The following is a 25,524-nucleotide window of genomic DNA, read 5'->3' as shown; positions in this document are numbered from 1 at the left end:
AGCGTACAGCCGGACATTCAGGGTGATTCTAGTCCTGCATCACCCTGTCGGGGTTAATTTCGCAATAATGACCAGCTCACTGTACATTATCCCGCTTATTACATGGATACTTACTAAAGAAATCAATAATTTGACACCAAATATTGATTTAAAAATGATTTTTTTGCCACAGGACTTCTTTCTGCAGATTGATATGATTGGACTTGAGAGTCTATGATCAGCAACGGTCTGTTATTCATAGCAGTGGTCTGCTCTTCAGAAATAACAGAATCGAGTATTCAACAAAGCTGTGTAACATGTATTCTGGGTGACCACTTGGCCAGTCTGCACAATTTCTCCATAAAAAAAACAAGCATGCAGCAGCAGACTTACTCTTACTGCTGTGCATCTGGTGACTGTCGAAGCCTCCGAAGGTCTCAGCTCGACGGGGCAAACACACCGGCCCCGCGCCTCCTCCCTCCTGTACACTGGCCATCGCCCCGCCCAGGCTGCCATTCACCAGCGCCTGTAACGTCTCCACTGTCTCACACACACACACACACACACACGCACACACACACACACGGACACACACACACATCAATGTGCAGGTCAATAAGTGAATTATCCTGGCTAACTGTGTTACAGTTCAGCTCTGCACACATGAATCCTACCAGGCACTTCTGCTTTCAACCTGGTATTGGCTCTTGTTGCTAAGCAACCATTGACAACCTGTTTGAACCACAGAGCTCATATACAATATTGGTATCCACATATGTATATAGATCATACAGCACAGTGCCCTTTCCAGTGAAAATAAGGAGAAACAAAGCTGTGGCTGGTGGATGTGAATCCACAGTAAAACACGATAACCTCAGCAGAAGAAATTACATCACTGCTGCCAATACACATAGTCTTTATATAAAATAAAGACAATTATTGCCCCAGGCTTTAGAAGGAGGTGAAAAATACATTCTGTATTAGCTAAACCTTTCCTGCTAGTTTTAAAAGTGGAAACCATTATAGAAGTTCTGCTTCATACATCTTTCCTGCATTAGAGCTGCAAACAATTCTTAGCTGAATGTCAGTTACACAACCTGTAAACTGTAAAACAAATTCCTGGGATTTTGTGACCAACTACACCTTTTTGTGGAACACTCTTTGCCTGCAGCAGTACTTAAAAAACAGTAAGAGCTAGTTGCATCTGTGCATAGTTTCTCAGTCTTCACTACATAGTTCACAGCTCTGTCCACTACAGTCACTCAGCTCTTTCAGGCAGAAACAGCAAGAACAGTTTGTTTAAATTTAGTGAGTGAGTGTTATTTAGAATGCAAATACACAGGACACAGGACAGCTCTTGGTACATATACCAAGAAACAGTGCTTTATAATTACACAATACTGCACTGTAAATGACAATTAATTACCATGCTATTTTTTCTGCATCTGTTTCAGTCAATAATACTTTCTACATTTTTTAAAAGACTAGGAAAGGATGAGAATGTAAAAACACAGTCACAGTTCTGACAAAAAATCTTATTTTTGTCTTCTAATAAATTGTCTAGTCTAGTAAATCTAATAAATCTTTCATAATCTGAATATAATCTGATTCAACAAGATAAAATGGCTTAGGAATACTTTTTGACACACTCAGGCTTGATATATTGCTCCAGTTTTATTTTTCATTCTACCAAGATTTTCCAGACCCGCGTGTTTAAATTTAAAGTCAAGCTAATATGTAGAGAATGTGGTGTGCTTCTCTGTCTTCCTCTTCATTTCATTCTCTCTTCGTCATAATATACAGTGTCTCCCTCAGTTCACTTCTCACTTTATGCTGCTTTCTTCTCATACACATTTGATGAACAGGGCTGCCAAAGCACCAAACAGAGTTGGAATAAAATCCTAAAACACACTGACTCATTTAATGTCTCCCATACACTCTCTTTAAATCACCCCAAAACGCAAACATGCTCTGCCTCCCTCAAGTTCTGCTCTCTCAGGCTATGTTTAGGTCCAACTATCAAGCCAATTACCTTTCAAATATATCTGAATTATTAGGTGTGTGCTCATCTGATGTATTTTAGTGTATAAACAGGTTTGATTTACATACATGCCACAAATGGATTAGTACTTGTTAAACTGACTGAATGCTCCTGTGCAGTGTGGTGTTCAATTTCTGTTTAGGATCGAGGGGTAGTGGCCATCTAGCCCTTCAGATGGCTGTCCAAACTTTTCCACATGCACACTCAAACATAGATGGAAGAAGAAATTTCTCAGAATTGTAATATGAACTGTGAATGCAGATGGCTGAAAATGGTAGTGCCAGTGAAACCGTGTACACATGCAAGTATTTCTTTACATAAAATAAGCCTTTCTCACAGCAGACATTCTTACTTGTAATACCATGAAAATCACACGTTATTAATAAATGATAACTCTGTTCAGTGTGGATGTTCCAGTAGCAGGGTCTACTGACATGGCTTTCTGGAACATTTAATATGGAATGGAGCCATTGTTAATGTTATTAGTGGCAAGTGAGTGCTTTTCTTACTACTATTTTTTGTTTTCTTGGGTGGTTTAGTTTAATGCACATGGAATGGATTATGTAAATGATCCTTCATAACAAGCAGGTTATTATTGAATTGCTATACACACTATCAACACAAAGCAGTTATGCTATCAGTGTTTACTATAGATGAATTTGCCTGAAAAATTATGGCCTGGTCTTTTGCACAGTTCCTGTTATTGTTAACTATTGACGTAAATAAAAAGCATCCCATTCCCCCTTATGACCTTTAAAGTTCTGTTCAGAAGGACCACCACCCAATTGATGGCACTCTGCATGAAGTAGTTTAATAGGGAAATTGCACTCCTTAAAGTAATAACTCAAATCTGAACACACAGAAATAATACATTTTCAGATTTCACTTTCATTTCATCTCCAATGTCAGTTGTGAATAAACAACAATAAAACGTGCTTAGCAATTATAGAAAAAAGACGCTGCTTAGAACTTGCCTGAGAATCATTGCGAAAAGGAACTGCTAATAGCTAATTTGGCATACTGCTAATGGTGCTAATTTGCCAAAACAAACAAACATAGGCTAAAATAAGTTGTAGCTCACAGCTAACTAAGTGACTCCATGGCAACATTATGCTTCCTGTCTGAGGTGAGGCGCACTGTGTCAGACCTTGAAAACCACTGATCTAAGGTGAAAGCAATGAGACAGGGCCTTAGTGTTGTCTAACATACTGTTGGGCATATTTCATGCTTCCATGTGAGAATGAAAACAAAACTACATCAATACTCCCATGTAACAACAATTTTTCTACAACCACAACACGCACATTATACATGGGTGGTACAGCATGTGTAACATCTGACATTTGTTGACAGAAATTACATTGTGTATTTGCTAATTGATGAAAACCTCATGTGTTCATCTGACATATGACTATCAGAAAGTTTAAGTTTTCAGCTCTGATTTACCATGAAGACATGGATGGAAACTGATATGAGGTACTGTCTGCCTCCCTCTCTCTATTCAATTCAGTTCATTCTGCGTGATTGTTGAGAATGCTCGATGAGCAATGCATCTACAGCACGAACATTATAAACATCTCTCTTGTCTGTCTTACCTTCCTGCAGGGCATCCTTCATGACGGACGCCCCCCTAAGCGGCTCCAGGCTGCAGGCTGACCTGAAGAAAGGCTCGGCCTGTCGGCAGACCTCCTCACCTGGGTTCAAGCCCTCCCACATCCCCCTGAAGAGGCGCACCTTTTCCTCCAGCAGAGACATGATCTCTGTGTCCTTCTGCCTCAACAGATCTGACCAGCAGAGACAGACAGGAAAAAAGAGAGACTGACAGTAAGGAAAACATTTTGTTATAATCCTTGTTTTCTTTCACACAAACACTAAACGTGTTTTTCTCACCTCTCATCTCCTTGGCTTTAGTCTCCAGTTGTCTCTTGTCATCTTCCGTCTCACTGGGAATCCCTTCATCCTCATCCTTCTCCCTGTCCAACCAAGGAAAAGAGAAAAACAAGCATGATGTATTACATCTAGTGAATTATGTTAAAATGATGCTAGTAAAAATGTCACGATTTCACTATTCTCTGACATTTTATAGACTAAACAATTCTTTAAATAAGGTTACAGCCAATCAGTATGTACAACATCAACACCACAGGTCAACACTTTCACTAGACGGGGATTATACAACCCAGAGAGTGCCAACAATTTGATGTATATGATGTTTTGGTGGAAAAGACAGACAGAACATCAGTAGATGTTTTTGTTTTTATCTCATCCATTCCTGCCAATAGCCTGATCTCAATTTTGTATGTTGACAGAAGTCACACAGGGGAGAGAAAGAGACAGAGTACTAAATCTCTCTCCTTCCCGCTGGCTGCAGTTGAATAATCCTCTGCTTATAGTGAGCTGCCCTTGAAGCCAATCCAGCATTAGACTGTCCCTGAGTACATCCCATCCCCAGGTAGAGTAGTGCTAATCCTCCTGACAGCAAAGTGCTCTGTCACAGCTTACTGTTCATTTCTATCGAGAGAGCTGGGCTGAGTCTAACTCCTGGTTTACAACACAAATATATCATAGGTGAACCCTAAGAAGCCAATACTGAATGTTAAGCAGTTTGAGGGCAGATTTTGTTCTGCAGCAGAGGTTATGGGTTGAAGTAAATGGGGCAGCTTAGGACAGGGGCTGAGTTTGGGCTTACATGCTGCGGTAAACCTTTAAGTAAAAAATGTCAACGGGGTTCTTCTGGCTACAAAAAGCATTAAATCATTAGCATATTGCCCTTAATGTTTTAAGTAAAAACTTTTTTTAAGTAAAATGTTTTAGATAAAACATTAATATAAAACTATGAATAAATCCCACTTACATGGACTGCATGGCTTCCTGGATGAGCTGCATCCAGGTGTTGCGTTCATCCTTCGAGCTGGCCAGTACCTCCATCATCTCTGGTTTCTCGATGCCTGCCGTGATGAGGAAGAGGCCGCGTTCTTCGTTAGCGACCTCCCTCACAATCAGCTTCTGGAGGGAGATGACCGTGGAGCGCTGGTCCTACAGGGGGAGGAGGAGGGTGGGAAATAATGGGAGGGATTGATGGAGACAACAAGGAAGGAGAATGAAAAAAAAAAAAGATAACAGTGGGAGGGTCGAGGAGAAGGAGGGAAGACAAATGTTGAGGATGGGGACAGGATGGGAAAGGCAGGAAGAAGGGTGGGTTGAAGCAGGAGGGGGAGAGGAAGAGGAGAAGTATAATAATGGGAGGAGGGAGGAAGCGAAAGGAAAGCAGGGTAATAAAAGCATGACAGAAACAAGTGCAGTGAAGACAGAGGGATAGATAGAAGGAAGGTCAGTTAGATAAAAGGAGGATTATAGGAGGAGTGAGAAGTTGGGTGATAGAAAGGAAAAAATGAAAAACAGATTCTGGTTAATGTTATCATCCACATGTGAGTCCGCTGACTTCTGGAGCCTCAGCAGTACATCCACAGTTTAGTATGTTAACACCACAAACCGCTGATTCATTTCTGCTTTATCCAGTAAAACTCTGAAATTGTAACCACATCCCAATGTTTACAACGCAATCCTTTGTCTGAGGCTTGAAGGATAGGTTCAGATTTTTTAAGTCTGTCTTTCTACTGTGACTATGCTATAAAAGTAAAATCAAGTGGGTCTCTTTCAAATTTTGTCTTTTTTGTAGAAAATTCCATCTTGGTTTTACTATCTTTCAACTGCAGCTCAGCAAAGGAAACTGTCTTTGGAAACAAAAACATGGAATTCGTACTAAAACAACTAACTCTGGATGATATTTGGCTAACTCTGACTCCTGGAACCTCATATTAGACATGTGTCTGTGTGCCATACCATGAAACTGAATCCTGTAAACATGGAAAAAACTACTAAATATGATTTATCACATGCCGAGGGCCAGAACAGCTTTATTAGGTGCAGCTAGATAGCTAGAGGCAGGCAATATTACACAATGGGAAAGCTAAGCAGGCCAGCTAATGCAAACAGCAACAACAGTGGGATAGGAAAATATGACAACAACATCTCTGGCAGTGCTCATAAGATCTTTAACACTGGAGGGATTGAGGAAAAATGGAGAGAACAGCAGAAGGAAGGGGGAGGAGAGGAGAGAGTAAAGTGAAGTGAGACATAAAGAGACAGAGGGAAAGAGAGAGATGACAGCAGGATCCTACCAGCATGGCGAAGACATATTTCTGGTCTTTCTCTTGGAGGAAGACGAAGACATCTGATAATAGCAGAGCATGGATATCTGGAGAACCGCCAGGAGAAAAGTAGTTGTGGTTGAATAAGTGAAAAGTTAAAATATATGAATATATTTTCACATTACCAAATACATATTTACAGAGACAAAGAGAGAATTTGTAATCAGTTAATGGGCAGTACAGCAGTCAATAAGTGTCTCCTTACCCTTTAGTCTTCCCTGGCTGTTCTTCAGCTGCAGCACTCCATCATGGATCAGCCTCCTCCTCAGAAGATCCTCTCTGGCGAAAATCTGACCACTCTTCATCATCATGATGGACTTGCTGTCCATGCGGCTGTGAAAATCCTTAAGACGGCGTCTTTTCTCGTGTTCATTCACCTTGCTATCAACCGCTGCGATCACCTCCTTCACAAGCCGAACAGCCTCCGTCAGGTCGTCATAGTCTTCCTCGCTTTCTGTGTTCGACATGTGACGAGAGAGGTTAGATGGGCAACAGTGTAGCAGTCTGGCATTGACAAAAGTGTCAGGTTATATTCCAACCAGAGCATAAAACACATATGTATTTTTATGCAGGTGCAAAACCAGCAGAAGCACAAATGCAGGCAAAAGCCATTATTGTTAGGTAAGTCCATTTGGTAATTTAATGGCTCCAAACTAACATACTTGAACCAAATGGGTAGAGTGGCACAGCTTAGGAGGTGTTTATGTGCAGCAGAAGGTGTAGTGAAGTTTTGGTACCAATTTTGGCATTTAACTGTGCCTGCATTTCCACTCGCTGAGAAACCTCTTATTGCAAATGCCATCGCAGGCAGTAATGAAAGCCTTTTTATGGTTTTAGTTGGTGGAGTTTTACACACAAACCTCTATAAAGTCACCTACACTTCTTTAATGTGTGTTGAATTTTGCCGCTTTCATTTTGACACAAGATCGCACTTTTACCACACAAAATTTTGAATACTTGTTTGCAACACCCACATTCCTCCTTCTTGAGAAAGGGACAACAGTTCCACATGTACTTTCCTCTAGCAAGATTATTGTATCACAAAAATATACACTGTTCTGCCCATTTATCTTGCATGTCTGTTTAAGTCATTTGTATGCAACACTGGCCACACTGCACACCGAACAGTTTGTACTCGTTAGGTTAATTACAGTAGATATTCTGAATACATGTTCTTTCCACATATGTTCAAAAATCACTTAACCTTTTTCCTGATAAGGTTCATTCAACATACCTTAATGGGATTTTGGAATGTAGTGTGTAAATGTCCTTAAGAATGCACACAGATGATTACATATGTTACTGATTTCAATTTAGGCATTTTAAAATGTATTATGGTAGTCAAGGAGCAAGATGTCAGAATAGGTGAAAAGAAAATGGAAAGTTTTAGCAAACAACCCCACAACTGTCATCAGATTTTGATTTAAATGACTTGACTTGACCTATTGTTTCTGCTGCAGACAGTAACCTTGCGTGAAATAATCAAAGCTGTTCTGAAGAACCCTTATTAAGTCTATTGTTCAGCATAAGAAGCTGATTGAGAAAATAGGTTTTCAGGATCTTTAGATAAATAAATTAACATTTTGGGAAATGCATTTATGTGCTTTCTTGCCGAGAGTTAGATGAGAAGATTGATTCCACTCTCTGGTCTGTGCAGTTAAACTACCACCAGCAGGCGCTTAGCTTATCTTAGCACAAAGACTGGAAACAGATAGCCTGGCCCTGTCTGACGGTAACAAAAGCCACTTAGCAGCACCTCTAAAGCCCACTAATTAACAAATTATATCTTGTTTGTTTAATCCATACAAAAACCACAGTGTAAAAATGACAAGTTGTCGTTTTACGGGGGTTTATGCACCTGTTGCCCTCGGACAGAGTCAGAGTGGCTGTTTCCCCCTGATTGCCAGTCTTTGTGCTAGGCTAAGCTAACCGAGTGCTGGCTGTAGCTTCATATTTAGACGACAAATGAAAAGAACGATACCACTCTCATATCTAACTCTCTGCAAGAAAGCAATAAGTGTAATTTCCAAAATGCGGAACTATTTATTTTTCTCAATGTAGTTTAAATTTCTGTAGATGTGGTGCTCTTCTCTCAGTCAGTTTAGCCACTACTGCTGCTCATTCTAACTATGTAGCTCATCTAGTTATCCAAAATAAACAGAAAATTTAAAAGCTTTTATTAACTGGGTAGAGGTTGACTCACTGTTAAGTGGCTCAGAATGAACATTTATTTAATTGAAAATACTGTGATTTTTTTTTCAAAAACCAAACATACGTTATAACAAGTAGGACATGAAATAATTTAGAGTAGAACTGCAAGGAATGAAATCACCAGCTGCCTGTAGGTCTGCACGCTGAGAAAAGCCCCAGAGTCAGTAAGTCTCTGATATACCTCTTGTGCATTTAGCACTGAAAATTTAATATTTTTCCCCAAAGTGCAATATTTTCCTCCTGTGGTTGTTGTACTTCAGTGCTTCTGTGCACTAAATTACTATCTCTAACTTGTGAGTATGCTGTGTTATTTCCACTCAGTATATATCAGAGTTGGCAGGAGAGAGTCTTCTTAAAGCACCTTGGGGATTAAGTGAGAGCTCCCCCATCCCACATAGAACTATAAACAGGCTTTGGGGAAGGATTAGAGAGAATGTACACAGTGGGAGGCCAGCTGACGAGAGCTGCTTTAAATCAGATATAAATATTCTGTGAAATATTTCAGCTCCACAAAGTATGCTTGATCTATTATCCTAAAAACACCCATTCAACATATGTCTCATTTTTCTCAAAATACATGAAACCATGTTTGAGAAATTCAACTTTTCAAGAGGTTTCCTAAAACAAGTGACACTTTGGTGTGCATTACTACTGCAGTAGGCTGAACTGTATAGGAAGAAGTGAAATTTAATCATACTGAAAAAATAAGAGGAATTGATGAGATATTATATGAGATACTTATATTTTAGTGTGCTTAGATAAATTTGTGTATTCTCAGGATCAAAATTATCAGGAATATATGTTGTCATACTGAAAAAGTGAATTGTTTGAATGTGGACACTGTATGTGATTTTGTTTTTGAAGATGTATTTCTTTATACATTGTTTAAGATTTAAACAATTAACCCCAAGCCCAATGCTTCAAATTAGGTTGGCCTTCACACTTTTAATGGATTTAACAAACACACATTTCAGTGCAGTGCAAACATATGCATCTCAACAGGTCTTACTTTCTTAAAAGAGAAGCATCTTGCAAAAATGTTTACATGTGTTTTCTTGATGCTAATGCAATGAATGGCCTTATTCTGTCTTTTCTGTCACTTGTTTATGGGAAAATACTTTAGATCCAAGTATAATTAACGCACCCCACTAACAGAGAGTTTCAAGTTAAAGAAAAACCTCTACCTTGTGACTGAATATGAGATTGTCCTTTACTGCCTTCAAATCCATCACTTTAAAATCACTCTTTTGCTCCATATTGAGGGTTAGAAATAATGTGTTCTGTTTTGTATTGTACATTGTATTTATATTACAGGGTGATAACAGTGTGAAAAGCACAGATAGAGATTGACTAAAGACTTGAATGTCACCAGTAGAAACTACAAAGTAGAAAAAAATAACAGAATCAAAGAAACAATTGGGAACTGACAATATCATATCAATATAACAGTAATCTCCTTAAATATGCCTTGTTTAATGCATCTGAATATGATGTAAATCATGATATGGTATTACAGTATATTTTACTCATCTACTTACCTAACAATTTGCTCCTTTGTTAGCCTGGTATAATAGTCTGTAGTTGCCAGCATCGTCCCAATTAAAAAACTTCCACTTCCCACAATTCATATTATTATGTACACACATTAAAAGCATGGATGACTAGTGAGAAGAGGAAGACATGACGCTGACCTTTAGTGTGCTGCAGCATTCTCTGAATCAGCACCGGGTACTTTGTTATCCTCTGGGTCACCAGCAAGATGCATTCTGGGATACCAAGCCTCCGCACAATGCTGCTACTCATCTTTTTCTGGAAGAACAACAACAACAAGTGCTTTAGTAAAATGTGCCCACACAACAGGTGGCTCAAAACAAGACAAGGTTTCAAATAACCAATGGGAAACCTTAAAACTCATTTGCTGTAGAACAATACAGTAATAATACTTGAGAAGGTGTTTTCTGTGATTATGGATATGACAATTACACAGACATAGAAGCACTGATGGTTCAAAAAAATTAAAAAAAAAAAAACTGCCTCAAGTATAAAATGGCTTTTATACAAATGTTTCCAAAGCATGCACACTGAAATGAAGTGCAGGTGCAAAACACAGAACAAGAACAAGCTCCCCAGTTAACACAATAAGTAGCACTCTGTAGAACAGAACAGAATGTTTGTTAGACATCTATTCAACAAAAAACAATTGTGTCTGGAAAACCAGACATCTTAAAATGAAATATATTTTCAGCACAAAAGCAGTAAAAAGGCAGGACAAGACAAAAGTATAAAAAGCAACTTAGTTAAATAACTCTATTGTAGGACAGATATGTGATAACCAGATGAAGGGCTGAAATCTAAGTCTTACTTTAATAAAGGCCTTGAAGCGTTTGTCTTTGGTCAGGAGGTCCTTGTAGAAGTTTACAGCTTCGTTGTGGCGGCTGCAGAATCTTCCATAAATCCTCTTCATGCTTTCACCGCGGGATCCTGAGAACTAGAGCAGAATTTAACAGGCATGAATACACAAAACAAACTGATACACTGGTAAAAAACTAGCTAGAAAGCTAACACTGTATGTACTGTAGTAGGGATCTAATTTATATTTCTAATTTGAACTAAATTGTTTAGTTTCAAAACTTTTAACAGTGAGCTGGGAGAAATGTGAGGACATTTGTGGATAGTATTGGGAGCTGTAACAATATTTAATTCAAAGAATGTGTAACTTTACATTAAAGGTGTATGTATGCAGCACGCTAATGCATTGACATTAGCTAAGGATTCAAACTATTGATTATGTCCAGAGCTAAGGACTGTTACCTTTACAGTGGTCATGAAACTTGGAAACAAGACTAAGAGTCTAAGCCATGCTAGCTGCTCTGTACAGTGAGACTGTACAGTGAGACTGTACAGAGACACAGTGGTGCTTATAGCTAATTGCTCAAAATGACAATGCTAACATGCTGACGCCATGTTCACCATATTAGTTTTGGTGTTAGCATGCTAACATTTGCTAATTAGCACTAAACACAAAGCACAGCTGAGGCTGATGGGAATGGCCTCAGTTTTGCAGGTATTTGGTCATAATCCAAAGTATTGGACAAACAGAAATGTTGACCGGAGGAAGAGTCAGGGGATCGCCAAAGTCAGTAGGATTCATCCTCTGTGGACAATGAATGTGCGTACAAAATTTCATGCTAATCCATCCAGTAGTTGTTGAGATATTTCAGTCTGGACCAAAGTGGTGAACCAACCTACCAATAGACTGACATGGACTAGTTCATGGAATGTGTTTCTAAAGCACACATTTTGTTTTAAATGCTTTTTTCATATAAAATAGTGAATATTTGCATGCCTACATTACCAACACAGGCAAAACTGCCTCCAAAGAGAAAAAAATGTAGTTCATCGTGTGGTATTACAATTTCAGGACCTGCATCCTCATCACACCAGCCCCTCCCTCCTCTAACCTGGCTGATCAGGATGTCTCCTATCCTGTTGATGATGAAGCCTCCCTCAAAGCTCTCCCCCTCCAGCTGGCTCTCCCTCTTCCTCTCCAGGAGGCGGAGTATGTGTTGCGTGTGGAGCTCCAAGAGTTCATCTAGAACGGGGAACAGCTTCTCCACCGTCTGCAGCTCCAGCTGCGCCTCCTTCTGCAGGCCTTTACTATAGACTTCTGACATGATGCGCAACGTCCGGATGTGATGCATCTCTGTCTGCATCAGCTCTGAAGGACATACAAGGAAGTGATACTTAGTCAAAGAATGACAAAAGCAGCAGTTTATACACCACAGATCTATGAGGTCTCAGAGGTCTAGAAAGAGTTTCATAGAATTCATGACATGAATTTGTATGTCACTTTTAAGAATAATTTCAATCAAATATATTTCAGAATCAGAATCAGAAATACTTTATTGATCCCCGAGGGGAAACTCTTTCGTTACAGCTTGCCACAAGTATATTCTAATCAAAAGCTAGAGACATCTCAAGGACTTTCAAAACAAACAGCATGTATCTTAATGCTAATTTCAATTATGTAAATATGTAGCCTCAATAGACCACTGAGACTTAGAGATGCAACTGAAACAAACTGTGAAAGTGAAAGTCATCAAGGCATGCTGAGGGAAAGTGGGTCTACCAAAAAAACAAATTACAACACACTTGGAATGAACAACATGGAGACCCAATTTTTCTTTTATACTGTAGAACTCTGGCCAAAAGGCATTGATCAAGTTCTCAAATTTTTATTCTGCTTTAAGTTACCTAAAACCATATATAGTCTATTTTGACCAGTTGTTTCGAGTAATTTTCTCTCTTGTTGATTAAAAAATTAAAAAATAGAGTCCTAGATGAGACTAAACTGGAAAAACACTGAACAACTGCACTTTTTTAACTTCCTAAACATTTTCCTTAAATTTTCCATTAACTTAAGATCCAATTTAAAATGACATTTTGGTTAATCAAATGTACCATAGATGACGTCCTGTCTCTTCACCAGCTCTTTGTCCAGCTGCTGCAGGTACTGCTGCTCCACACCTAAGCTCCAAGAGTCAGCTTCCAGCTCCTTAGCCTCTGCTTCAAACTCCCCCATCAGCTGCCCGTCCATCATCTCCGTCCCTGCACCAACAAGACAGCTTGCACTTGCTCAATTATATTTTACAATATTTATTTACATTGCTCTAGTTGCTGTTTAAATTATTTTTTGACAGAAGCTTGTAAGCAAAGTTACTTCACAAAACAAGTCATTTAAATCAAGCTCTGTGAAAATTTGCTATATCAACTAAATTTTATTTTCCTGAATTATTTACTCACACTGAAAATGCAGTTTTGTGTTCTGATTATTTAATTCATTGACATTTGAATGAATTAAAAAGTTTTGAAAAGTACAATATTACTGTAATGAGAACGTAATACTAAGACTCTTTATTATTATCAGATTTTGTTAAAACTCTGTTAAATATTCACTTGGTTTTCCAACCAGAGGCTTAGAGTCTCAGATCCCAGCTGATCGGCAGCTGTCTTGAGTACTCAGATCAATGGTGTGTGCGTGTGTGTATTGACCTTCATCAGTGAGGGATTCCATGGACTCTGTGACCTGGTTGGTTCTGTTGAGGGAGTCAGTAGACTGGGAGAGATACCGCAGGCCTTTAATGGGCATCTCGTCAAACACCGGACTGAATGGAGTGACAATAATAATAATAAACAATTTATGAATTCACAACCACTTACAACCACAAACACCTATTAAGGTGTTTAAACACACATGGTACACTGCAATGTTTAAATAAAAAGTTCACAAATCAAAAAAGGCAAATCACAAAATGAATTCAAATAGAAATGTGATTATCTGAGTGTCCTCATGTCACTGCATACACATACACTCACAAACACATACACACACACAGACACACACACACACACACACACAAGCTCACCCAGCAATGTTGCTTATGGAGAGACTCTTGGAGAGGTTGTTGCCATGGAACGTCATGATGCTGGTAGGTCTCCGTGATGATGAGATCATCAGGGAAGAATGGTCTTCGGGGGACAAGATGGCCGACCAGGGGCGCTCCCTTGTCCCACCAGCTGGACCAGAGACAGATATATTACAGGAGAGAAATATTGTACTCATCACTGTGTACTATAAAGTAGGCTGGTCCTCACTAGCAACAAGAAGAGAACTACATCCTATCATTTTTATTTATAAAGGTCTCCTGCAGAAGCTGCTTCAGTATATCACTCTCAAATTTAAAACCACTTCTCACCAGAGCAGATCTCAGGACTGTTGAACTCTAGTTACCCCTCAGGCAAATACTGAAATTGAGAAGACTGCCTTCCACTACATTGCACCTTCGAAATTGAACGACTTACAGCTGATCTTAAAACTTGAAGGTCTCATCCCACTAGCCGATTTTAAACTTTTAACTTCAAATATATTTAGCGATGTCTATCATTGTCTCTGATGTTGTATGCGCTTTTGTTTGTATGGTTATGTTTGTTGTTTGTATTTGTCCCTTTGTTTGTCTGGCTAAGTTTTTTGTTCTCTCTGCTGTACTCAGGTCTCTCTTGCAAAAGAGATCTTGATCTCAATGAGAATACCTGATTAATAAAGGTATATATATATAAAAAAACTTCGTCCTTCACCCTCCGCGGGTGGTCTCATCCTTCGAGCTCGGGTCCTCTACCAGAGGCCTGGGAGCTTGAGGGTTCTGCGCAGTATCTTTGCTGTTTCTAGTACTGCACTTTTCTGGACCGAGATGTCTGGTGTTCTTCCAGGGATCTGCTGTAGCCACTCCTCCAGTTTGGGAGTCACTACCCCAAGTGCTCCGATGACTACGGGCACCACTGTCGCCTTCACCTTCCAGGCCTTCTCCAGCTCTTCTCTGAACCCTTGGTATTTCTCTAGTTTCTCATGTTCCTTTTTCCTGATGTTGCCATCACTTGGTATTGCCAAATCAACCACAACGGCTTTCCTCTGCTGTTTGTCCACCACCACGATGTCTGGCTGGTTCGCCATTACCATTCTGTCAGTCTGTATCTGGAAGACCCACAGGATCTTGGCTCGGTCATTCTCTATGAGGTGTTTCTTTGGAGGTGTTTCCCACTTTGACCTCGGGGTTTCCAGTCCATACTCCATGCAGATGTTCCTGTACACTATGCCAGCCACTTGGTTATGGCGCTCCATGTATGTTTTCCCTGCCAGCATCTTACACCCTGCAGTTATGTGCTGGATTGTCTCAGGGGCCTCTTTGCACAGCCTACACTTTGGGTCTTGTCTGGGTTGGTAGATCTGGGCCTCTATTGCTCTGGTGCTCAGGGCCTGCTCCTGTGCAGCCATGATGAGCGCCTCTGTGCTGTCCTTCAGTCCGGCCCGCTCTAGCCATTGGTAGGATTTCTTGATATCAGCCACTTCAGTTATGTTCCAGTGGTACATCCCATGTAGGGGTTTGTCCTCCCATGATGGTCCCTCCTCCAGCACCTCTTCCTCTGTTCCTCATTGCCCGAGACATTCTGTACTTGTGGATCTTGGATGTTTCATCCACAAACGGCAACTGCTATCACAACTTGAGATCCTAAGAGGGTCCTTGACAAACCCCTTTATACTAGCTGGGGTTATTTTTGCTCCACAATATGTTCTGTAGTCTCTTTCTTTTTAATCTCATATTCCTCTCATTTTAACAATACATACATTTTATTTTTATTTTCATTTATAAAAAAAAACTTGCTTCATGGCAAAATAGTTTTGAAATTATCCAGTGGGTTTTCAAAAGTTTGACATGTCTAAGAGACTTGAGAATTTATTTAGTCTAAACAACTGATCTAAAAACATAAAAAATGACTAAACCTAGAGATACTGGTGTTGTTACCCAGTACAAGAAATGTTTCTCGAGGACTTCTGCACAGATAGCTTTCCTGCTCACTTCGAATCATAGCACAAGAGCTAGTAGCACTTTACCCTTTGTATTTCCTCTCAAAGTGAGGAACCCTAATTTTGATTGACTCCCTTGATCTTAAAAACAGCCCTAAAACCTGTTGTGAGTGTACAAAAAGTAGAAATGAAGTACAGAAACTTTGTTTGGTTAAGCTACCTTTGGTCCAAATAATTGCTAAAACAAGGAAAACTCCAACAGTAAGTGTTAAAACAGCTTCAATGTGCTTTAGCATCAAATCTGCAGATGAAAACTGGTAATGAAGATTTGTTCAAAATCTGAGTTTGGTTTGACACTCACATTTGTTCCTCATCGTGACTGTAGAAAACGAGCTTGAATCTGGTACTGCAAACTGCTGTTTGGGCAACTAGCCAGAGAAGCAGAGGATAAAAGCATGAATGAAGAGTTCAAATCAATATTGGCTGCGGGAAAACAGAATAGTGATGGAGTTACTCTGAGGGAACTTTTACCTTCATCTTCACCTTGACACAAACAGGCAGGCTGTCCCTGCAGCCCTTGTGGACGGAAGCATTACAGTCTGGAAAGAAAAGCAACACTCAGTGAATACTATGAGCATGGTGGTGAAGGTGGTGGGGGTGTTGAGGGTGTGTGGAAAGGTGGGGCTAGAAATTCTGACTGGTTTTCATAGCTGGCCAGGAAACTCCACCAGCAGCCCACTAATGAAAGCCAGACTGGAGCAGAGCATGTGATGCAATCGAGGGGTAATACTGCTCATGGACGAAGGAGAAAAAAAGAGAGACAGGCCGAGGAATGACACACACATAAACACTGAATTGCATGGGAAAATATCAATTATGTAAACAAATCACCATTTTGGAACAAGGGTCATCACTCAAGATTGCTAAAATATGATCTGCTCTGTAATCTGATCCCGTTGAGTTAATGAACGACTTTAACCCTGTACCATACTTTCAATTTCATACTGTCAAATCATTTTGTAAGAGGTGACTCTGAAGCAGAAATCTGTCATGCCTATTGTTCATACGTGTAAAAACAAAACAAAAAAAAAACTGACAAACAATGGAAGCAGTCGATCAGGAAATGCCAGCGAGAGGAACAACCATCTCTGGTTGTGTCAAAATCTAGCTTCACAACAAGGCTCCACCATGTTGCTACCAACCTTCATAGAGGAATGTTTCCAATAGGCAAGTGTTTTAAACAGACATGTTGCACTGGTGAAACCCACAAGCCCACAATCAGACCTTGTCAGCCATGCTAACATGCATATATCATTCGCTCGTAGGATTACATCAACACACTGATGCGCTCAGTCAGGGTGATATACTTTCTATACCTTACAAGTATAGAAAGGCATCAACACTTTCAGAGTTAAGGGTTCCATTTTCACTTCCGCTTATCACCTTGTGTATACACTTGTGTTACTGTCAGAAAGATTTGGATAAAAGTATCCGCCTAGTAGATTATGTGATATATCTAATTATGACCTGCACAGTAAAACCAGCTTAAATTCCTGCAGTGTTTTTCTCCTCTTAAATGGTTTTATAGGGTATTTTACTGCTTTTTGTGGACGTCCAACTAATTCCAGCTAATCTCAGACAAAGGATCACTGTATTTGTCTGTTGAATGGACACCAGCCAGACATCTGCGAAATACTAACCTCCCCAAAACACCCTCGGAACCGTCTGTGGCTCCAACAATACGAACCAGGCCAACTGAACACAACAAGAGCTGTTTTTGCCAGTCTGAAGTATTTGAGGCAGACTGTGACCATTGAGAGGATCTTCGCAGAGCTGGTTTCTCCTTTTTGGGCTTTTTTTGGGGTTGCGCCAAAGGCTTGTGCAATAAACTACATCCTCTTTAGGGCTGCTGCTACTTCAGTGGAAGACCATGCAAAAACTGTTTTGTTGTCTGTATTGAAAGGGTAATAATGGGTTTCATTAAAAGTAGCCCTTTAGAGAGTTTAACTACTTCAAACAAATCATGAAGCTGGTTCAGCAAAGTATGGGTGATTCTGCTTGGCTGAACCTCTTTTTTGACATTACAACACACACGCTATACTACATTTATATAAATCATTAATGTTTTGTGATGCTTGATGTTTACATCAGCGAGTAAACAGTAAGCAAGCCTTTATTTTCTGTTATGATCAGTTGACAAACTCTTTAATTACATATGTGGATATATCTATACATTATATGGTCCAAAAGTAATGGCTACAGCTTCTTTTTTCTCCTTACAGTATATTCAATGTTGTGTTTTCCCAGCAGTGCAGAGCGCTTAGCCGGGTTTTCAAATTAGAAATGAAGAATTTTAATAATGGATCATAACACTTAATGGGCTTTAATTAGACTTAAAGCAAAATGAGTCCTGACCAGTCACAACAATGAAAAAACACAAACTGGAATGAAAGAACAATGAAAAAAAGAAGAAGAAATGAACAGACAGAGGTACTTACGTGTGCAATGGAAAGCCTCCTTGCTGTTGAAAGCCTTATTGCACTGGGAGCACTGGGCTGCGTGGCCCGAGCTGACTGGTGTGAATATATGACCATTAACCACCTTCTTGTCCTTCTCCTTGCCCTCCTTCTCTTTCTCCCTTTTATCTCGCTCCTTTTCCTGCACAGGAGGAATTTCCATAGTTAAGAACACAAAACCAACCATACCAGGAGAGGAGGGTAACTTTGAGTTCAATAATTACTTTCATACCAGCCAATCAGATGTTTAGAAAGAAATACAATTGTGCTTAGTTAGTTGTAAAGTAGACTAACATACCAGACATTGACAAAATGTCTCAGCATTTGGCCTGTTGCTTATGTTAAATTCCAAACTGAATCCAGCAGAGCAACATTATTACTCTGATGTACTACACAGCAGGAAGCTTTGCATAATAAGTGATGCATTATTTATGCTAACAACAAATTGTCTCATTAAGAGAACATTTTAAATGTAGTGCATCTTTGTTTCAGGGAGTCTTTGCTGTTTTGCTTCATTTAAAGACAATGGCATTTTCTTTATAAAGCTCTGATAATGTGGTATACTTTTACAGGATTACTGGAAGATGTTAACAATGCTGGTGATGATGCTAAGCAGTTCATAACAACTGTTATACAGATATATAATAACAATTATAGTGACCACTTCTATCAAAGAACAATACATTTTCATATTACATATTGTGTCATTTTGAATTGACTGAATAAGCCGGGAGGACTTTGGTGTGCTGAAACACACTTCTGCAGGATGCATGACTTCTGATGGAGACACGCTGTCTGAGAATCAAATCTCTGACCTTTCCATAACAGGGCGGTCTTTCTGTTGCCTCTACATTAATGGACGAGATCATTCTCAGCTGTTGATCATCTCTGTATGCTGAGCTGAATCACGATCCCATAAAGTGATGCGCAGAAGAACAGAGCTCTTATTCTCTTGGATTTACATCACAGAGCCTCCACCCAAACCCAGAGGAAATGGGAAAATGGAGTTACCAGCTCGTTTTAATGGCCGGCCCTGGGCCTCTTGGTTTGAGGGGACCACAAAGCTCTGACATACTAGAGCTCATTTTGTTCAGTAGCTTCAGTAGCTTCAAGATACCATAAGGCTGACTGGACCACAGCAAGCCTGCATGTTTTATAGCCATTACAACACTTAGCATTCATTCTCACTTCCTGCAACAACAACTGTCTAACAAAAGGTGAAACAAATTGACAAATCTCTATGAACTAGAGACCTAACTAAGTATTCTTCACCACAGTAAGCTTTCTAAGAATCATTTTTAGATATGATGCCTGTTAACAGTTCAACTTATTGGAAAAACACAGGAAGCAAAGACGATTATCAGCACATTTCTTTTGGCTACAAGCATTTACAAGAGAAGTGATCACTTGTGACATCTAAACCAGAGATTTAAACAAAAAGACGTTCTAGTGAGACATACTGTAACAGGCAATGACACTGGAAAAACACATCAGCCCAGAGGAGCGCACCGGTCACTTGTGATATTGTGACAGTCTCTTTCACTACAATTTGACTGGGAAACCAGAGCACTGTTAGCCTACCTCCAGCCAAGCTTTCCATTTCAGTGAGAAGCAATGGCTCCCTGCGAATCTCCTGTATAACATCCCTGGCTGTGGCTGAGCGGCTGAAGCTACAACCAGCACTGAAAGCTGCAATGAGGAAGTGACTGGCTCGTAACAGGAGGTGCTATTACTGGCAATGACCCTTCAGTCTGGTACAGACGCTATGTCACAAACTAGATCCTCTTCCAGAACATGCAGACTTTGGATATTGTAGAGAAACTCTTTTGTTATATTACATATATATATATATATATATACATATATATATATACATACATACATACATACATATATATATATGCATACACACACCCACACACACACACATATATATATATATATATATATATATATATATATATATATATATATATATATATATATATATATATATATATGCTTATGTCTTGAGTCTGCCTGCAAAACCATGATCAACCATGATGACCTTTGACAGGGAGCAACCAGCCGCAGGCCATGGTGAGCTCCTTCAGAATCCTGTCACTTTAAAAGCAAAGCGATCACTGAGGTTAGCAAAGAGATTATAAAACCACAGCGAACTCTGTCTTCCTGTTTTACTTCCTGTTCACCCCTGAGTCTCTTTGCAAGGGCTGCACAATTAAAGACAGTAAACACAAGTTTAAGTTTTAAGTAACTATACATAGCTCATTTTATTCCCAAATAGGACTCTTTATCAGTGTAATTTTAAAATCTAAATAAAAATACTATGACTTCTAAATCACGTAGTGAGGTACCCGTGACAAAAATATTTTTCTTTCACGAAAATTATTTTACCTGATAAATATAATCAGCATTGTCATCACTCTCAATGTAATAAGAAATGACTACTATATTCTCAATGGAAAAATACTTTTGGCAGGTAAATTACCTGACATGGCTCTGTGTAAGAAAAAAAGATGACTTTGACCAGATCTTACACCAGAGATTTACGTCTGTGACAAGAAAATGTCGCAGGCTCAAAACCAAACCTACTGGGGAAATCTGAATGAGGGAAGTTACAAGAAACACTGACTTGCCCTAAAGCTAGACACATAACCCCCAACTGTTCGAACAGCTCCGAGCTGTTTAGAGGCCCATAGAAGAAGACGCACGGGGCAGTTCCCAGTGTGACTGTGGAGCAGTGTGAGGCTGAACAGCAGCCTGGTGTCAGTCATCCTTGCTTGAAGAAATAAATGTTTAAGGAGAAGTCTATGAAAGGAGGCTGAATTTTGACCAAATACACTGCACACATGAAGGCCCTGCTCTGAGAAACAGTATAGTAAATAGTATATAGTGAAGTATAGTAAATATACCTTTAAAGCCGTGCCACAGTTTTATTAAGGATAATTTAAAACTCAACGTTCCCTCACCCTGGTCTTTTTGTACATCTTGTTCTTGAGGTAGCTGAAGGTCCGGCTGACTTTCGTCACACTCTTTCCCTCAGTGTCGCTCCGCAGAGGGCCAGGCTCCTCCTCTGATATGCTGGTACACACACATACACACACATAATCACATTTAATTTTATCCTCAAACAGCTGCAATCACAAGGCTTACCTGTTCAGACATTCTGAAAATGCCGTCCGTTACAGCACTATAAAGGTTCCGTGGAGAACCATTTGACTGCTTACAAGAACCTCTCGACACAGTTTCTTTATAGAACTATAAAGGTCTCAGCTGCAGTAAAAACCTAAAAAAACTATTTTCTGGTAATGTGTATGTGCAGAGTTGGACTGACCTGTATGCTAGTGACCCAGAGGCGCTGGAAAACGACCTCATACCTGGAAAGAAACGAGAGAGGAGTCTTTTTTTTTTTTCCCACTGTATTTGCCATCTTAGGTGGAAATTCTCATTTCCCCTGTATTTAAGGCAGGGGTTGACACACTAACCACCAGGTCACCCTGCTTTCCCTGAATATACAGTACGTGAATGACCTCACTGACCTACCAGTGTGTCTACACAGGAGGCGTTTCAGTCGTGTGTCTCACAAGTGTCTGACAGAACAGATATGCTTCTATTTTTTCAATCCAGCTGTCTACACAGGGTGCGTTATGGCTCGCGTTTACTCGCACTACATGTGCATAAACATAACCCGGAGCTTATTTTTGCACTTCAAGTCTATTTTCTTTCGTTTTAAGCACTTGACTACAGTGACTGTGTATTGGGCTCTGAGTGCCGCCAAAACGCAGGTGACCTACACTCAATACTGCGCCTGAACACATCCTGTGTAGACACATGGAGCACTGAGGCTGCTGTTGCTGTTGTTCTGCTAACATGCTGCTGTGTAGACACGGTATTTAACATTTAGCTACTCTCATGGAAGCTGTGCAGAAGCCAAAAACAAAATGACTCTGGCACTGATGAGGGCGGCCAGCACTGAGGCCAAAAGCTGAAGCTGAAGTACTGCCTTTAGATCCAGTGCCATTAATGGCTGCTAGATACTGGCTCCAGAAAATATCTGGCTGCATAGACATCCAACTTCATGAAATAGGAAATCTCAAAATACAACGCCAGATTTTTCCCACAAGACATTATGGTCTCAATACCTAATCACATTTCATTTATTCTGTGTCTTGGCTATTCACACAAAGCCATGATGGTTGTAGCTAGCTTGTTCTACCCAAGCTCCACCCAGGCTTCTCTATTATTCAAATTTGGATTTCCCCAGTCCAGTGACTGCCAAATTATTGTTATTTTTCAAGTAATCTTCAACCTAGTTGTATTTTCGATCTGACTGCACATAATATAAATCAAACACTGCAGTCTTTGCCAAATAATCACCACAGAGTCTCTACTTATTTGGTATCAGTGGAAAATATGCATGTATCTTTTCTAGCGGATCAATTATGCTTCCTTCTAAACAATAATTTCTACCCAATAGTCTGATGTACATGCAAATACGAAAAGCACTGCTTGCCTGCTCTGCATGAGAAAGTTAAACCCAAAACAGGATAATGAGGGCAAAGTTCAAGTTCAAGGTGACAGAGAACACTAATGGAAATATCAATTCAATATAAAAAATGAAGGCTCAGTGTCTTTGACTAAAGGTGACAGGCTCACATTTATCTGGAAGGAAGACAAGGCTTCAACAGTTCACCTGCAGTGTTTATGGTTATTATTTTTCCAGTTTCTCTGGTGATTGTGTTTCATTTTTGCAAAGAGACAAAACAAAGACTAATCTAAGTAAAGATCAGCTAAATATTAGGCTGGGTAGGAGATAGGAGAAGCGAAGGTCTTATTTAATGTCATCAACAGGAATTATTAACACAAAGCCTGCTGCCTAGGTGAAAGGTGGTTTTCTACACCAATAATTTCGCTACAAGCTCATTCTAATTGCAAAATTGCTCCAAGCAGCTTAATATCAGCAGTAATTAGTGATTTCCTTATGACAAGTTTGCTGCAGCTGAACGTTTGGCCTTCATTGCCTTTCAGCATCTAGTTGTGTTCAGGCTTAAGCGCATATCTTTCTGTTACTGCAAAAGCATAAATAATACAGAGAGCACCTGCATGTGTACACATAAATTATGTAGGATATTCAATATAATCCATTATGTGTATTTTGTTATGCAATATCATAATGTAGTTTTTCAGTGTAACCATTTTCTTTCAGCCGGCGTTGTCTACAACTATTATATGTAGAGTCTGAGTGATTCCAGAAAGATTTTTGACACCTCGAGAGAGGAGGCATGAAGATCTTACTGTACTTCGGGTTACAGGTGGACACATGGGTACAAAAACTCTGGGTACGTAGCGAACTACTAGTTTGTTAACATTTGAATGTGTATAAGATCACAACTGTTCCTTGATCAAAACACAACTGCACTGCTTATTACCATGTGAACTGGACTCTTGTCAGCAAGATGAGCCATCTTTACTTTCATATTCACATAATGAATAGTAATGGCACCTGACTCCAGGAATCTAACAGGAATTGCTACTGTTCTGATTCTGATATCAGCTATTTTCTACTGCAGCTAAGTTTACAGTACATTACTTACTCAAGTTATCCTCATCATCGCTAGATGAAGAGTCCCCATGAATTAACTGAGACTTAGATTTGGTGAGCATGGGGGAAAGGTTGAAAGAGAAGGAAATTCTCCTCTTACGTCTCAGGCATCCCAACGCTGGGGGGGCACGAAGGAAAAAAGCACAGCAGGAACTGATCACTTATTAAATTAAGTAACTTTATAACAACAGTGAGGAAGGGGGATAGAAATGTCATGATAAAGAGAAACTTTAATACCTGACAAATTAACTGGTGAAGAAATCAAGAAATCTTTTAAAGGCCCTGCACACTCACACAGGTGTTTCCACTTATTCTGACCAAATTGAGCTCTGCTCAGGTTGAAGTTGGGCAGAGCTATGCTGGAATTATGTGAGGTCACCAAACTTAAAGGTGGGGTATGTGATTCTGGAGAAATCCAACACCATGACAAATACCATGATATAGAGCGAACAACGACACAGCAAGTAATGTAACTAACGTTAGCTAGGTTATGGATTAGCAAACTGTCCCTACAGTTGCTGCTGCAAAGCTAACATGCAGATCTAGGATAAGACGGTTTCCCAGAGCCAGCAAACCAGCTCCAGACAGCGATACTCACAACTCTCCTGCTACTATAGCTAACATCACAACAGCAGCATATCTTGGCAAACTAGAAAGTAAGCTGAATGTTCGCGGGGAAGTCATTGAACATTACCTGACACACAAATCATGGCTGAAATGGCTAGAATAGTGTTGTGTGGCTTGGTCTGAGCCGCTTTGTTTATTTCCCATTTACAGAGCCAGGGCAGTGTGCAAACAGCTGAGTTTTTTTCAGCGCACACACTGAATGGACAGCTAGCAGACTGTGACGAGATATTTTCTGAATTTGACAAAAAGACGTGTATTAGATTAGAATCCCTTTTAATGAATCAATTAGAATGATAAAGGTGTAACCTCTCCCACCCTAACAGATGCAACAAAATTAATCAGAGGGTCAGATAGATGTCAATGAAGCACACTCTGTACACGCCCACACAGAGGCCTAATTATGCAAATAAGTGAAAACACCTGTGTAGGTGGACCGTGTGTGTGTGTAGGGCCTTTAAAAAAAACTGAGAAAATAGGTACCTCTGTATTTAACTACTTTCTACTGTATTTATCTAGCATTTTAACTTCCTCACCTCACCTTTCCATCTACATATCTAGCTTTTTCTCCATCATTGTTGGGATTGATTCTAGGAAAATATAATGAAATCTATATTTTGCATTACTTTTCCTATAAAATTACAATTCTCATTATGCCCTAAAATGACTGTGCTCCTTCTGCACACTGGGCCTTCTGAGCTTAGAAATAGGAGCATGTGAACTAAACTTAAAAGTAAATTTGAAGTGTTAGATATTAACCACTGTATTGACTTTTTTACCGTAGTATGCTCTACTTGTAATTTTGATAAATTATGACTTCAAAGCAGGATAATAGAGAGGAAATTTATTGATAAAGAAGTCAGAGAGGCTCGATGTTATGTAACTGTAATGTGATCACTGAAGGTAAAACAGAAAAGCAGCCTCGCAACTTGTCACTCACCATCAATGTCTCTCTGGCTGATGGCGAGCATGGATACAGA

General features: G+C 39.7%; 1 protein-coding gene across 9 annotated transcripts in view; it reads right to left on the bottom strand.

The window, feature by feature from the left end:
- Positions 1-25,524, bottom strand: part of LOC122869224 (A-kinase anchor protein 13) — a 106,861-nt gene that overhangs the window by 12,398 nt on the left and 68,939 nt on the right. For all 9 annotated transcript variants that reach the window (XM_044182031.1, XM_044182370.1, XM_044182458.1 and 6 more), the window contains 18 exons: positions 25,485-25,524; positions 21,653-21,695; positions 21,288-21,399; positions 18,301-18,460; positions 16,334-16,401; positions 16,164-16,230; positions 13,869-14,019; positions 13,495-13,607; positions 12,904-13,050; positions 11,904-12,160; positions 10,805-10,930; positions 10,134-10,251; positions 6,437-6,685; positions 6,202-6,278; positions 4,875-5,056; positions 3,911-3,993; positions 3,616-3,804; positions 373-519 (listed from right to left, as the gene is read on the bottom strand). The exon at positions 25,485-25,524 is cut by the window's right edge and continues 63 nt beyond it. In XM_044182031.1, coding sequence (XP_044037966.1) covers positions 373-519; positions 3,616-3,804; positions 3,911-3,993; positions 4,875-5,056; positions 6,202-6,278; positions 6,437-6,685; positions 10,134-10,251; positions 10,805-10,930; positions 11,904-12,160; positions 12,904-13,050; positions 13,495-13,607; positions 13,869-14,019; positions 16,164-16,230; positions 16,334-16,401; positions 18,301-18,460; positions 21,288-21,399; positions 21,653-21,695; positions 25,485-25,524 — 2,329 coding nt within the window. The remainder of the gene's footprint in view (positions 1-372; positions 520-3,615; positions 3,805-3,910; positions 3,994-4,874; positions 5,057-6,201; positions 6,279-6,436; positions 6,686-10,133; positions 10,252-10,804; positions 10,931-11,903; positions 12,161-12,903; positions 13,051-13,494; positions 13,608-13,868; positions 14,020-16,163; positions 16,231-16,333; positions 16,402-18,300; positions 18,461-21,287; positions 21,400-21,652; positions 21,696-25,484) is intronic.

Source organism: Siniperca chuatsi, linkage group LG1, assembly GCF_020085105.1.
Source record: "Siniperca chuatsi isolate FFG_IHB_CAS linkage group LG1, ASM2008510v1, whole genome shotgun sequence".
NCBI lineage: Eukaryota > Metazoa > Chordata > Actinopteri > Centrarchiformes > Sinipercidae > Siniperca > Siniperca chuatsi.
This window is presented reverse-complemented; position numbering and strand designations above follow the sequence as displayed.